The 12,199-nt window shown below is 38.8% G+C and overlaps 2 protein-coding genes across 2 annotated transcripts; one reads left to right on the top strand and one right to left on the bottom strand.

Moving 5' to 3' along the window:
• Positions 1 to 4,614: 4,614 nt before the first annotated feature.
• LOC148724817 (TNF receptor-associated factor 5-like) lies at positions 4,615 to 7,717 on the bottom strand. The gene is made up of 5 exons (XM_088731939.1): positions 7,529 to 7,717; positions 6,970 to 7,434; positions 6,426 to 6,606; positions 6,044 to 6,276; positions 4,615 to 5,854 (listed from the first exon to the last, which is right to left on the bottom strand). Exons 1-5 carry the CDS (start codon positions 7,606 to 7,608, stop codon positions 5,692 to 5,694), a joined length of 1,122 nt encoding a protein of 373 aa, XP_088588065.1. The 5' UTR covers positions 7,609 to 7,717; the 3' UTR covers positions 4,615 to 5,691.
• Positions 7,718 to 7,928: 211 nt separating this feature from the next.
• On the top strand, positions 7,929 to 9,566 carry LOC148724816 (uncharacterized). The gene is made up of 3 exons (XM_088731375.1): positions 7,929 to 8,092; positions 8,368 to 8,824; positions 8,930 to 9,566. Exons 1-3 carry the CDS (start codon positions 7,929 to 7,931, stop codon positions 9,404 to 9,406), a joined length of 1,098 nt encoding a protein of 365 aa, XP_088587501.1. The 3' UTR covers positions 9,407 to 9,566.
• The last annotated feature ends 2,633 nt before the right edge of the window (positions 9,567 to 12,199 follow it).

The raw sequence follows: 12,199 nt of genomic DNA, 5'->3' as shown, positions 1-12,199 counted from the left end.
ACTCCTACATTGTAGTGTACAGTTTTATTGAGTGACTCAAATCTATTCAATGCAATCAAGTCATTATCAGTATAAAGTAGAGGGCAAAATTGCTTAATGCTGATTTACTGAAAGACTGGTTTCTTTCGTTTGGTATTGTCATACCACAATTAAAATTTAATTCAGCTGGTTTGTGCATCTAACTGTTCATTGACACTAACTGAACACTGAAATGGCAACAGAGCGTATTTTTGACCTCAATAGAAAAATGATATTTCCCTTTATGTTAAAAACAAGTAATTGCTTTTTTTCCTTGTAAAATTAAGGATAAATAAATTCACTTGTGGTTTCAGAAGTTTCATAAATTTCCCATGTAACTGTTGTCACTGTGCGCCTCTGACTATTTCTAAAACGGCTGAAAACATGATATTTAAATCCTTAATTTTACTCAACCCAATACTTATTGTCATGGCTTAATAATAGTTTTCTTTGCAGGTGAGACAAGATCTGTGCTTGGTAGACTGGAAAAAGTGCTTGATGCATCAAAAACAGCTGGCCTAAAACCATCTGCCCATAATACAACAATGCAGGTACATGAACATCATTTTTAAGAACTAGTCTCTGACAAACAATTTGGTAAATGATCCAATTTCAATCCCTCTTTTCCCTTTCGATTTTGCGTGCAGTTAGACACTCAAGGGGGTGTACCATTTAAAAGCTTTAGCATTCTTGATAATAATGGTTTTGAAAGAATGCTATGTTATGAGAAATGATGTCGATCAATTGATCAGAAGTAACTACAAACATATACCTCCAATCGTGTTAATATCAACCAAATAGCGATTGCCAGACCTTACTTCATGAGAGCTGGAGCAATCATAAATGCTATAACGATGTACTGCTATACTTCTCTGTCTATTGGAACATGTTATAGCTGGTTTTAGATACTCGCGTCCGCTGATTCACGCGAAATAATGATTAACGTTGGTAAAAACGTCGAACATCTGTCATAAACATGTACATTATTTACAATGCGATACTGTATTTCTCCGTGAAGTTTTTATTGGTCGCTCCAAAGAGGACTTCCACCTTTACTTTTTATAACGACATTTAAACATGGTGCCCGCTTCTGCCACAGCGCATAGGGGCTGCGTATCACGCCATGCTGGTGCGTGCTCGCGCGTGTGTGGAAAAACTAGTCTCCCGCATAATTACGCATTATTAGAAACTATCAGCCTTTATTAATTTGAATTTAAAATACTTCATGAATTTAAAAGCATTCCTTTTTGTGCAGCATGTTAATTGGTGCATCCCTACCCATGCTGTGTTCCAAAATATTTACCTAACCAAGGGGAAAACATGATTTCTCCATTTTGCTTTAATGTATTAAACTGATGTGCGTTAAAAAAATGGTGTCGGTGTTCACTCGTTGTGCTAAGCCTGGGTATAGTGCGTTAGTCAGTTGGTAGTATCAGAAATTGAACGAGTGAGTGAAGCAAACGAATGAGATTTCTGATAAAAAAAAGGAGGGCGTAAATACTGTAAGGACAGACTTTCCATTGTGTTTTCTGTTGATTCCACGAGCAGAGCAGACTTTACCATTTAGCTTTGGCTTCTTTAGGTCATTCAATAAGAGAAGTTTAGCTCTTTGTATTTCTATCTCATTGAGTTTTTCATTTAAGGAGCCCTTTTTGCCTAGTAGCATAAATTCTGCGTGAAAAATACTCCAGTGCAGTTTGTCCATGGGGGAGATTTGACCACATTCATTTACTTGTCTTTAGAGAAATTACTAATTAGAGAGCATTCGGAAGTCATCAGTCCTTTAGCCCTTCATTATGAGCGCTTCAGGTCAAGCTTTCCTCTTCCACGGAAAGACTTGAGACGAGTTAGGAGAGTTCTAAGGGGGTACGTTACCAAGCCACCGCAGTTGTAAGATGATATGTTTGCGAGCCATTAGAAAACGTGGATAGAAGTAAGGCAAACGTAGCCAGAAAATATTTGGAGACTGAAGCTTTATTCATGAAAGGGCTCTGTTTGGTTAGAAGCGCAAAATATATGAATGTCTTGCGTTTATAAGACGTATGTTTACAACATATGTTTGAATCGTTTATTAGATTGATATCATATTTTTCCCTGGAACGTATACGTCTCAAGTTGGCCATGCAACGGGTACGTATTAGGATCAGTTGGATTATAATTGTATACTTTATGTAATGTTTAGTCAAAGTTCTAAATCAGATCTTTTTGGGAAATGCATTCTCATGTATCTACTCATCGCGTTGTCTCTCTTCAAGATAGTTGCTGTTCAGATGAATGTATTCTTGAATTCACGAAGATGTCGTTCAGATTATCACTTGTAGTTAGCTTCAAAAGAGATATGTTAAAGCTTTATCGATGGGGTCATTGTGTTGTTTCAATCATGGGGCTAATTAAGATTATTTTCCAAGTAGTAAACTATTAGTAGGTTTTATTATGTTTACTGTGAATGATATTTCACATCTGTTAACATATGTTAGTTGGATCCTACACGCAAAGTGTCTTGAATTCAGGTTAATGAAGTTTAGACAGAAGTCCTGTTATCAGGGTCACAACGTTGTTCCATTTGCGGCACCTCTATCCACCTGGAAGTATTAATACACACAGTGTACTAGTTAGTGAATTGTAGTACAAGGCGATACTCCTCAGTTGTCTAGGTGAATGGAGTTTTGTCAAGGTTTCGATTTTTAATTTACTGAAGGTAGAGAACTGTTCCACTGACTTCAAGTTAAGGAAATTTAATGATGAATTCATGACATCCTGTTGTGAAGTCAGGATGACTTTTTCAGCCCAATGTTTTTCCTAAGCTAATACACCGGAGAGCACTCGGAAGTCATCATTCCTTTAGCCCTCCATTATGAGCGCTGCAGGTCAAGCGTTTCTCTGCCGCGGGAAGACTTGAGACGAGTCGGGAGAGGTCTGAAGGGGCACGTTACAGTGCCACCCCAGTCGTAAGAGGAGATGCTTGCGAACCACTAGTTAACCTGGATAGAAGAAAGGCAAACGAGGCCAAAAAAAAAATTTTGACTGATGGGGTTATTCAAGGAAGGGTTACATTGTTTAGAAGCGCAAAATATATGAATGTCTTGAGTTTATGAGACGCGTGCATTAGATTCACCATGCTTGAATCGTTGTTCATGAAATTTACGACTAGAAGATTAATTGGGGATGTGTTAAAAATTTTTGATAAGTGAAAGATTCTTAATCAAAATCATCTATTTAATAGTACCTTTTGGAAATGAACACCTATATTTTGATATGATGGTCACCGTTTCAAAAAGCAATCCAAGTTCAGTTTTCAGTTTTCAGCCATAATACGTATCGGATTTGTCGCTCGAGGAGTCAGATGGCGCTTACTCGTGGAGCTTCCGCGGCGCATCGGCTTCACTCCAATAGTTCCCGCAGCACGCTAACATTAATTTTTTTTAAATGAATTTTTTTTTTTTTGACTCGCGCAATGGACTTGGCCGAAAAGATGGTACTACTCGTGGTCTAATTTTTTTTTTTTTTTAATTTTTGAAGGTCCAAGAATTGTTCCGCTTCACGATCATGCCATCGGTACGTATTAAGTTCAATTATATTGTAATTGTATTTTTCATGTAAAGTTTAGTCAAAGTTCTAAATCAGGCCTTTTATGACAGTTCATAGTTGTGTGGCATATCCTATAGACTCGGTGCTGTACATATTAAGACGTCATTGGCATGGTGTGTAAAGATTATTGTTGCTGCTTTTCTTGAAAAGGCATGTGGAAAACTCAGTCTTTTGTTTGGGTTATCGTAATTTTTTTCATTTAAGGTGCCCTGTTCGCCCAGTGGCATAAATTCTGCGCACAAAATACTCCTGATATTCTCTTGCCACGAAGATCTACTGAGTGCAGTTTGCTCATGGGGATATTTGACTGCATTCATGTGCTTTTCTTTAAGGGAAATGCATTCTCACCTATCTTATGATTGTGTTTTCTCTCTTTAAGATAGTTGCTGTGCAGATGAATGCATTCTTGAATTTACGAAGATGTCATTCTCGTACATGTGTTCAGATTATCATTCGTAGTTGGATCAATTTACGTTTCTGGGCAATCCAACACGTTAATGAGGTATAGAGTATGAATAATTAATCGTACACTGTGGCAGTTTTAACAAGGACGATCAAGTAATCCACCTCGATTAACACCAATCGAGCTCGAAATAGAATTATCGGATCAATTGAATGATTAAAACATTAAAGCTCAGTAATGGAGCTGGAAATGAAACACGGCAGGGTAGGATTGATCCGTACAGTTTGATGATCCGAAGGCGGATAAGTAATCGAGCTCGATCTGTTTTGATCGAACTCATATTCTACCCATAGTCCTCATTCGAGCTCGTTTTCTGGCATGCACGGATTGGCGACAGTTTTTGTTTGGCTCCTCTCAATTTGGTCTCAAAATATCCAAATGAAAACGGGTTTTTTTTACGGGTCGTTGAACGTCTCTTCCCCTTAAAGTCCGCAAAACTAAAATCAAGCATGTTAAAATCTGGCAGTCCTTCCGGCGACATAAGATAACGCAAGCCATACTTAAAATCGGTAGTTTCTACAGCTTCGCTTGGATATTTTTTATACAAGATCAAGCTTTTTTTATGGAAGAATTTTTTACTTCTGCAATTGTCTCCTAATTGAATATAGAGCAACCATAAAATGCTTTAAGAGATTTTGCAATGCCTTGTCGTCTTGAGATATTTCAAACCTTTATTATTATTATAAACAGTATTATTAAAGCCATATTTCTTAGGAATATAATGAACAACTTGTTTAGAAAACATGTGATTCATTCTCTCTCCCAGAGCATCAAACAAAAGTTTTACTGATAGTAACAGATCCAGGAAAATCTTAAAGAGTAGTTAATTGTTACACCTAGGCAACTATGTATTTTGCAGTTTAGTCAAAATAAGGCCTATTTACTATAATACTTTCAACAATTTCCAAATAAAGTTCTTTATAATATCCCACCAAAAGTGAAAATCTTACTCTGGTATTCATTGAATATGAATGCCACCCATACAAGTCATCTGATGTTGCAAGGCATTCTGTAACTGCTCAAGAATATTTCTTGTCACCCAGCTAACCTACTCCACCACAACTAACTCTAATTCCATCTCCCTTTGGGGACATTTAAAGCGCTTCTATGATCAAAATTTGAGATATTCTAATGTTGTTTGTATCAGAGAGTATTCAATGGAAGATTAAGAAACATGTCTTTTGCTTTCGGATATCTGTCTTAGTTTTCTCGAAAAATTATTGTTTTATTCAAATTAGCTGAGATATCTTTTATTGGTATTTAACCACTAAATTTCGTTGAGATGACGTCACGATTTCCTAATTATGCATAACTTGACAATCTGAATATCTCTTGAACGGAAAGAGGTATATTTGGATAATGTAAACGAAATTTTTCTTCTAATCCAGTGCACTTATAATACATCAGAATGGCTTAGATTCGAGCGATACTAATCTCGTCATAGTAGCACTTTAGGTGGCCTACTTTGAAAAAACATCATGACTTTACTACAAATTTGCTTTCAAATTATTCTTGTGGTGACCGCTTTTCGAAATTAAACATCATACAAAAATTAAAACTGACTGGAAATGGTTGGCTATGTACACAACATCTATACGTTGTGATGTCAAAAACATTTAACGTTAAATACTCAAATAATAAATGACAAATTTTATTTCCAGCCGTCCGTTTTCATCGACAAAACTATTTATATCCACATCTCTACCCCACATCTCTCCTTCCTTCAATGTTATAGTCTCTGAAGTGAACACCTTCTCTTTTTCTGTTCCAGGCATCATTACAATCCTACAAAAACAACAATGTGAATAATTACTTATGCGAATTTCAAGTGAGGCGACTCAAATTTTTACATTCCACTAAACAATCTCCTTATCCAATTTTCTTTTGTGCGTTTTCGCTAATAAATTGCCTTGTCCCTTCGTTTCTCTTTCAGTATTTACAACCGTTTCATAGCCAATATTATACTTTTCTCACCTAATTTCTGCAGAAAATGGATGGGAAGCTGACAGTAGCTGAAGAAACAAACTGCCAGGATAGGTCAAGATTCCCCTCCACTTGTGTCCTTCGCATCTAAAGGCTTCACTTGTAATGGGCTCTTTTTTCGTTTCCTCTCCTCGCTGCCATACGCTTTCCGGGAAGTTTGTTAATTTCCACCGAAAGGAGGCAACCCTCTCCACCTGAACCATCACGTTTTCTGCTTGGCTCTTCTAAAAATTAATGGTAGCGTTACAAACTGCGGAAGTCGTGTTATCAAATAATTTTGAAATAGCACTAGATAGAAGCTCTTCCGATTATTTTTGTTTTATTTTCTGGTTGCCCATTATTAACCCAAGAAACCTCAATTCAATCTCCTTGCCTTGTTGTGTATGATTCTTCGCAATCGTCTTATCTCACTTGATTGAAGGACATGGTGAGATTTCGCTGCTTCCATCAAATGGCTGGTCATATCCTTTTTCTTAACGATTCTGTTGCAACCTAGGACCTTGCACTGTGTGGCTTTTTCCTGGCAATCGCTTAAATGAAGGGTTATATTAGTTCTGAAATGAAGAGAAAAAATTTATTTTAGGTGTTTTGTATTTGCATTTGTTTCTTTTATAACTACCGAATGGTGCGAAAAATAGGTAAAAAAATCTCACCTCAACTGTCAATTTTATCCGTTGCTGAAGTTTATTAACGATAAAACGATCGCTATTTGATTTGAGGGCACAACATAACACACACCAATGAATCCTAACCCTTTTTTTCCATGTATCCCTTTCTTCTGCCACTTAACAGAGTCGATTCCGGCATGAGGCGTGAATTTTGATTCTCTACGTGCCCGCATACATCTGTGGTAACAAAATGGCCTCGTGCATAAAGTGAAGGCCAAAATGAAATATCTGACTAGGCCATGAACATACCTTGGAAATACTCTCCCGCAATTCAGTGGACAAGGTATGACGGCATTGTCACATCTACCAGCACGGTGCTCTTCATACACTTCCCAACTCACATATTTTTTGCATTGAGAACATGAAACCTTCCTCTTCGTGCATAATAGAGCATGGGAAGGCATTTCCTGGCGTGGTATCTTTATTTGGCATCCAATATTATGACATGGTATGGGTAGTTTCGCGCAGTTGGCAAAATGCTCCGCAGCATTTCCATAACCTCCCTTCCAACCACAGCCAGCACTAAGGCACTCCACCGCCAAGGAACTGGTTACGTGGTCGAGTGCGATGTTTACACCTATTGATGCTGCTTGAAAGCCTTTTCTACACATGGGGCATTTGGGCAATTTCGCTTTCTTTACCAATTCTGTTATACATTCGCGGCATCCAGAGTGGCCACAAGTTAAACTGACAGGCTTTAGCATAGTGTTGTAACTGAAACAGTAGGAGAATCCACCCTTGGAATTGATTGTCATTGCAGCTACTCTATTCCAACGAATACCTGCCATTTCTTTCTTATCATACTCACCAAATCGAACAGACTAATTGCTGTTCTACCGGGACTGTAAAGCGACAGTTAAACGCTGCCTCTGGTCTTGTCTGAGTCATTATTTATATTTCTACAATTATCCAATTCTTCTCTCTCCGGTTTCGTGGGAACTGTTAACCTAAGTAAAAACGTGGCCAGAAAGAAACCAAGCTCTTTCATTACCCAGATAAAAATATCCTTTTGTCTCGTTGACAGTCGCTCAACAATACAATTCCGGAAATGCATGAAATTAATTACCGATGATTTTATGAATATTTTCTCACATTGAACGGTGTTAGGTGTTGCGTTGATCTTTCTTCGTTGATTGCTTGTGCTATCAGTTTCTACCAAAAATATTTTCGTTGCACAATTTTTCTATGAGAACCATTCCATTGCCATCATGCTTTTAAACGAGCTGATCGCACTGGGACAAGGAGCGCGATCTGTTATCATCCAGTGGCTTCCAAGACGCCGTTTGCTTCCAGGTCCACTTCATTGCGCTCATTGCAATCAGGGCATGGAGTTAATTAGAAGAAACGACAACCACGTTGATGCATTCCAGTGGTAGGTCAATCATACCAGGATTAGTTACTGCGGACTGATTATCAAAGAAATACGATTTGATTTACTCCCCTTTTGCTGAACAATACAATTCCTCTCAGGTAATTCAACAGACCCAGTTCGCGAATGTCCATCATTTTTTTGTTTCCTCATAATTTATTACAGGCGGTCGAAATCTCCTTCATTATCCGCTTTCTTACTGAGTTTCTGCCTAGTTAGGACTCGTTTTATTTTACGTTAGCACTTACATCTTATCGGCTTCTTGTTATTGACGATAGCCGACAATCAAGCGGGAGTGGCAATGCTACAAATGGCTACACGCGGCTCACCGTGGGAGTGAACCATTTGCTGTGTGCAACGATTCTTAGCACCGCCTACGTATACCTTGTGAACCAAGTAATTCAACATCTCACTCGTACTTGTGTGCCTTTTTATCTCACAGGCGATGCGGGGGGTGTTCTAAAAAAAAAAAGCCTAAGGACGAACAGCTTCTTTGCTGAGTTTTCCAAAGTGCCGATAGCTACTCTCCTCTTGGCCATCTTTTATTTTACACAAGATGACCCTCAGCAAAGAATTGTCCGGGCACTAGGCATAAACGCCAGCTTAGTATCGAAGATAGTCAGACGCCTGCAAGATGTTTGTTCTGTTGATCTGCTAAACAGACCAGTTGTTCCATTTGGAGGACCCGGATACGTGGCTAAGTGCGACGAAAGCAAATTTACTCACAGGGCGATGGTAACCTGAAATGAACCTGATAATCAACATCACACATATCTTATTTTCTAAACGGAAATCTATAGGGGTGGTTTGTTAACCATTTCGAAATAATCTCATTTGCAGTACAACAGAGGAAGAAGGGCTGCTCGTGATGCTTGGGTGTTTGGGATAGTATCCGTTGATCAAAGTCCTTCCAGAGGGTATTTTCAAGTGGTTGCAAGAAGGGATGCGGCCACTCTCTTACCCATTATACAGCGTTGCCCTCTACCGGGCACTGAAGTGCATACCGACGACTGGGCAGCTTACAATCGATTGGCTACCTTACCTAACGTGGCTGCACATCATGTTGTTGTTCATGCGTACAATTTCGTTGATCCACGAACAAGTGTGCACACCCAGGAGGCGGAATCTGCGTGGGCTCAGCTTAAACTGGGACGCAACAGAAGGAAAGGTGTTCGTAGAGACGATCTGCAATCATACCTCGATGGGCAAATGTGGCGACAGTGGAGAGGCAGCAGTTTCGACACGGTCATGGAGAACTTTCTGGCCATTCTACCATTGCAGTTTCAAACAGATACTCCTGTTTTTAAGTTTTTTTAATTCTTTTCTTTTATGTTTACGACTTTTCGTTTAAGGGATTACAGTTGTACATCGGCGATTACCATTTTATCCACGATTAGATCCTGTTGCTTAAGGCCGGATTAACGCTAATCAAAGATAACACTCCTGGCGATGATAAAAATAAAAACAAAATGGGCTATTTGATGTATGTTTCTTTGGCGGGAGAAAAGATAGGAACCAAAGGCAGTTTAGGCACACCGGGTGTACGATTGGCCTATTCCTAACACAATAGAGTCAACGTTTCAAAGAATTTCTACATTTCTCTGCAAAATTGTAAAACTTTGAAACGTTGGACCTTCACCGTTGCTCCCTTATAAATTACTACAAAATCGACTACAAATCGTTTGTTTTTGTGGGACCTTTAATTTATCCTGAGGAGCCTTACAAGCCGTATGGTGGTGTTTGGGTAAAAACACCACAAATAAAGGGATTTCCAGCAATAGTTACCGATCTTTTTCCCTGATCTCTCTTCATTCTATTCGCGTGCACTAAAGTTATCTCCGACTACTTAAGGTAACACTTCACCCTCAATAACGCCCTTGATGGCTCATTAATTACGCCGGAATTTATTGCGCTTCTGCATTAAGGCGCTGTTACACCAGGCAATTTCTCACTCTTACAACTTATCTCGCAAACAAGTTACCTCAATGGTGTTACACTGGGCCACGTTTCCTGCAACCTACACTGGGCAACGTTTCTGGAGCTACTGCTCATTAATGTCTTTTCAAAATCACCGTCTCCTTTCGGTGGTGTATTCAATGAAACACCTGCTTTAGCGCATTCCAATTATGGCGCAGATAACCCAATTCGTACTGAATATTTAGTTTGTTTATTCTATGAAATACGAAAAGGCCGCGATATCAGCCTTTAACGTGAGATATCATTTAGTCCTGTTCAGTTTACATTAGGTTAGGGAGCACATCACAATACCCTAAGGTCGTTTTATTTTTTTTCCATTTTGCTCTCCATTGCGTGCGCGTGGATTTCATCAAGTGAAAATCAGGGTTTCCCAGCATGTCCTGTCATCGTACCAATCAGGTGTCAGTCTGAGGTCCATTTCGCGCTTATTTTCTCTTTTATCTACGTTGTTGCTGTAGCCACCGTGTTCTATTACCACTTATGCTTGAGTTGCTTTATTGTTCTTATCTGCTGAGACAAAAATTTGGTTTTAACGTTGACCAAAGGTTTGCGGCATAATCTTCCCTCAAACAGCTATTTAGCTTTTGACATGGTATCCCCTGTTGCCTTTCGTTATTAGAGATCGGGTTGATAATGATATTAACAATTATATCTTTATTTTTCTTGCCGATACGCGCTTAGAGTTCTTTTCAATTCCCTCAAATTGTTCATAGAGGTAAGTTCTTTGGTAAACTGGTGAAATTATATCACTCTCCGGACGCGGGTTTTGCATTTTCTACAGTATTTCATTGCGAATCTCAAAGTTAGCTTCTCCACCCTATGCCTAAATATTATGTACTCACTCTGGACAAATTTACTCTTTTTCCACTTTTTGCTATCACGATGGCGTTTCAAGAAAAGCAGGAGACTCACGCTTGTTCCACAAATCGCCGTTTTGGGGTGTTTCGTGAATTTTAGTGATTCATTGGTATGGTAGATATATTGGGAGGGGGGAGGGTTAAATACAGTTTTAAAAATACAATTTTTATTTGGCCTGTACAGCCCCCAAAATGATCCCGACCCTGAAATGATCCCCAACCCTGAAATGATCCCCAAATCGACCCTGAAATGATCCCAACCCCGAAACGACCCCCATTTTTCTTTTTGTCAACCCCGAAATGACCCCCAAGGAATTAGGGAATGTTGATTAAACATAGGACTGTTGATTGCTTTTTTGTTCTTTGTGGTAATGCTGCAATCCTTTCATTTATTTTTATTCTTACGAAGTATCAAACAAAGGGAAACTACAGTACACCACAGTTAACTCGAAGTCTTAAGGGTAACGAAAAACTGCTTGAGTTAGCGGAGTTTCCAGTTATCGGGGTCGAATTCAATTTTCCAGGTTAATAATTTATAGCTTATTGATTTTCAGCACTTCGGTATACAATGCAGTGCAAATTAGGTTTATTTAACGAGAAACTAATACATTTGTACCAACTGTAAAAATTATGCATTCTTACTACAATGCAATAATGTGCATGTAACTTATTTAATACACTTAATTTATGTTCCCTTTTGCGTCGGGGTCGAGAGCATATCGTATGTATTTGTGCAGACATTCCAATGGACACATGTTTACTGCACTGTGACACTTTTCTTCATGTGACAGCAAAGACCCCACATCAGGAATGACTCTTACGATCGATAAGTAACTTTCAGTTTCATTCCGCCTTTCATAAAAAACATTAGTTAGCTTCAGCGCATCTTTTGCCAAATTTTCCTATTCTTAGTTTAATTTATCCTCTTTTAGTTGTTAATATCGGCGCCATAAATCAGTTTATTACATACGAAAAAATGCTTTTACTTTCCCTCATTTTCGAGCAATCCACATTCCCATGTTTAATCCACATTCCCATGTTTAATCAACTCTAATTCATTTCGGGGTCGACAAGAAGAAAAATGGGGATCATTTCCGGGTCGATTTGGGGATCATTTCAGGGTTGGGGATCATTTAGGGTTCGGAATCCTTTCGGAGGCTCTACAGGCCTTTTTTCCGGTATCCGCTATGGTTAGAAGTCATGTGTTGAAATGCCCACCTTCGTAAGGCTCCACCATGTTCTAGAGATATTTTCGAAAATTTCCGACTAGCATCCC

Source organism: Stylophora pistillata, chromosome 8 (assembly GCF_964205215.1).
Source record: "Stylophora pistillata chromosome 8, jaStyPist1.2, whole genome shotgun sequence".
Taxonomy (NCBI): Eukaryota; Metazoa; Cnidaria; class Anthozoa; order Scleractinia; family Pocilloporidae; genus Stylophora; species Stylophora pistillata.
Note: the sequence above shows the minus strand (reverse complement) of the source record. Positions and strands in the feature narration are given on the sequence as shown.

Bases quoted from the DNA above. Each gene is read 5' to 3' on its own strand.
- LOC148724817 (XM_088731939.1), bottom strand. From the start codon at position 7,608: ATGACTCAGACAAGACCAGAGGCAGCGTTTAACTGTCGCTTTACAGTC. The intron at 6,277-6,425 runs GCAAGGAGATTG...ATTAATTTTTAG, and splicing joins GAAGAATCATACACAACAAG to AAGAGCCAAGCAGAAAACGT. The intron at 5,855-6,043 runs GTGAGAAAAGTA...TTGTTTTTGTAG, and splicing joins CCATTTTCTGCAGAAATTAG to GATTGTAATGATGCCTGGAA.
- LOC148724816 (XM_088731375.1), top strand. From the start codon at position 7,929: ATGCTTTTAAACGAGCTGATCGCACTGGGACAAGGAGCGCGATCTGTT. The intron at 8,093-8,367 runs GTAGGTCAATCA...TATTGACGATAG, and splicing joins CACGTTGATGCATTCCAGTG to CCGACAATCAAGCGGGAGTG. The intron at 8,825-8,929 runs GTAACCTGAAAT...TCTCATTTGCAG, and splicing joins AATTTACTCACAGGGCGATG to TACAACAGAGGAAGAAGGGC.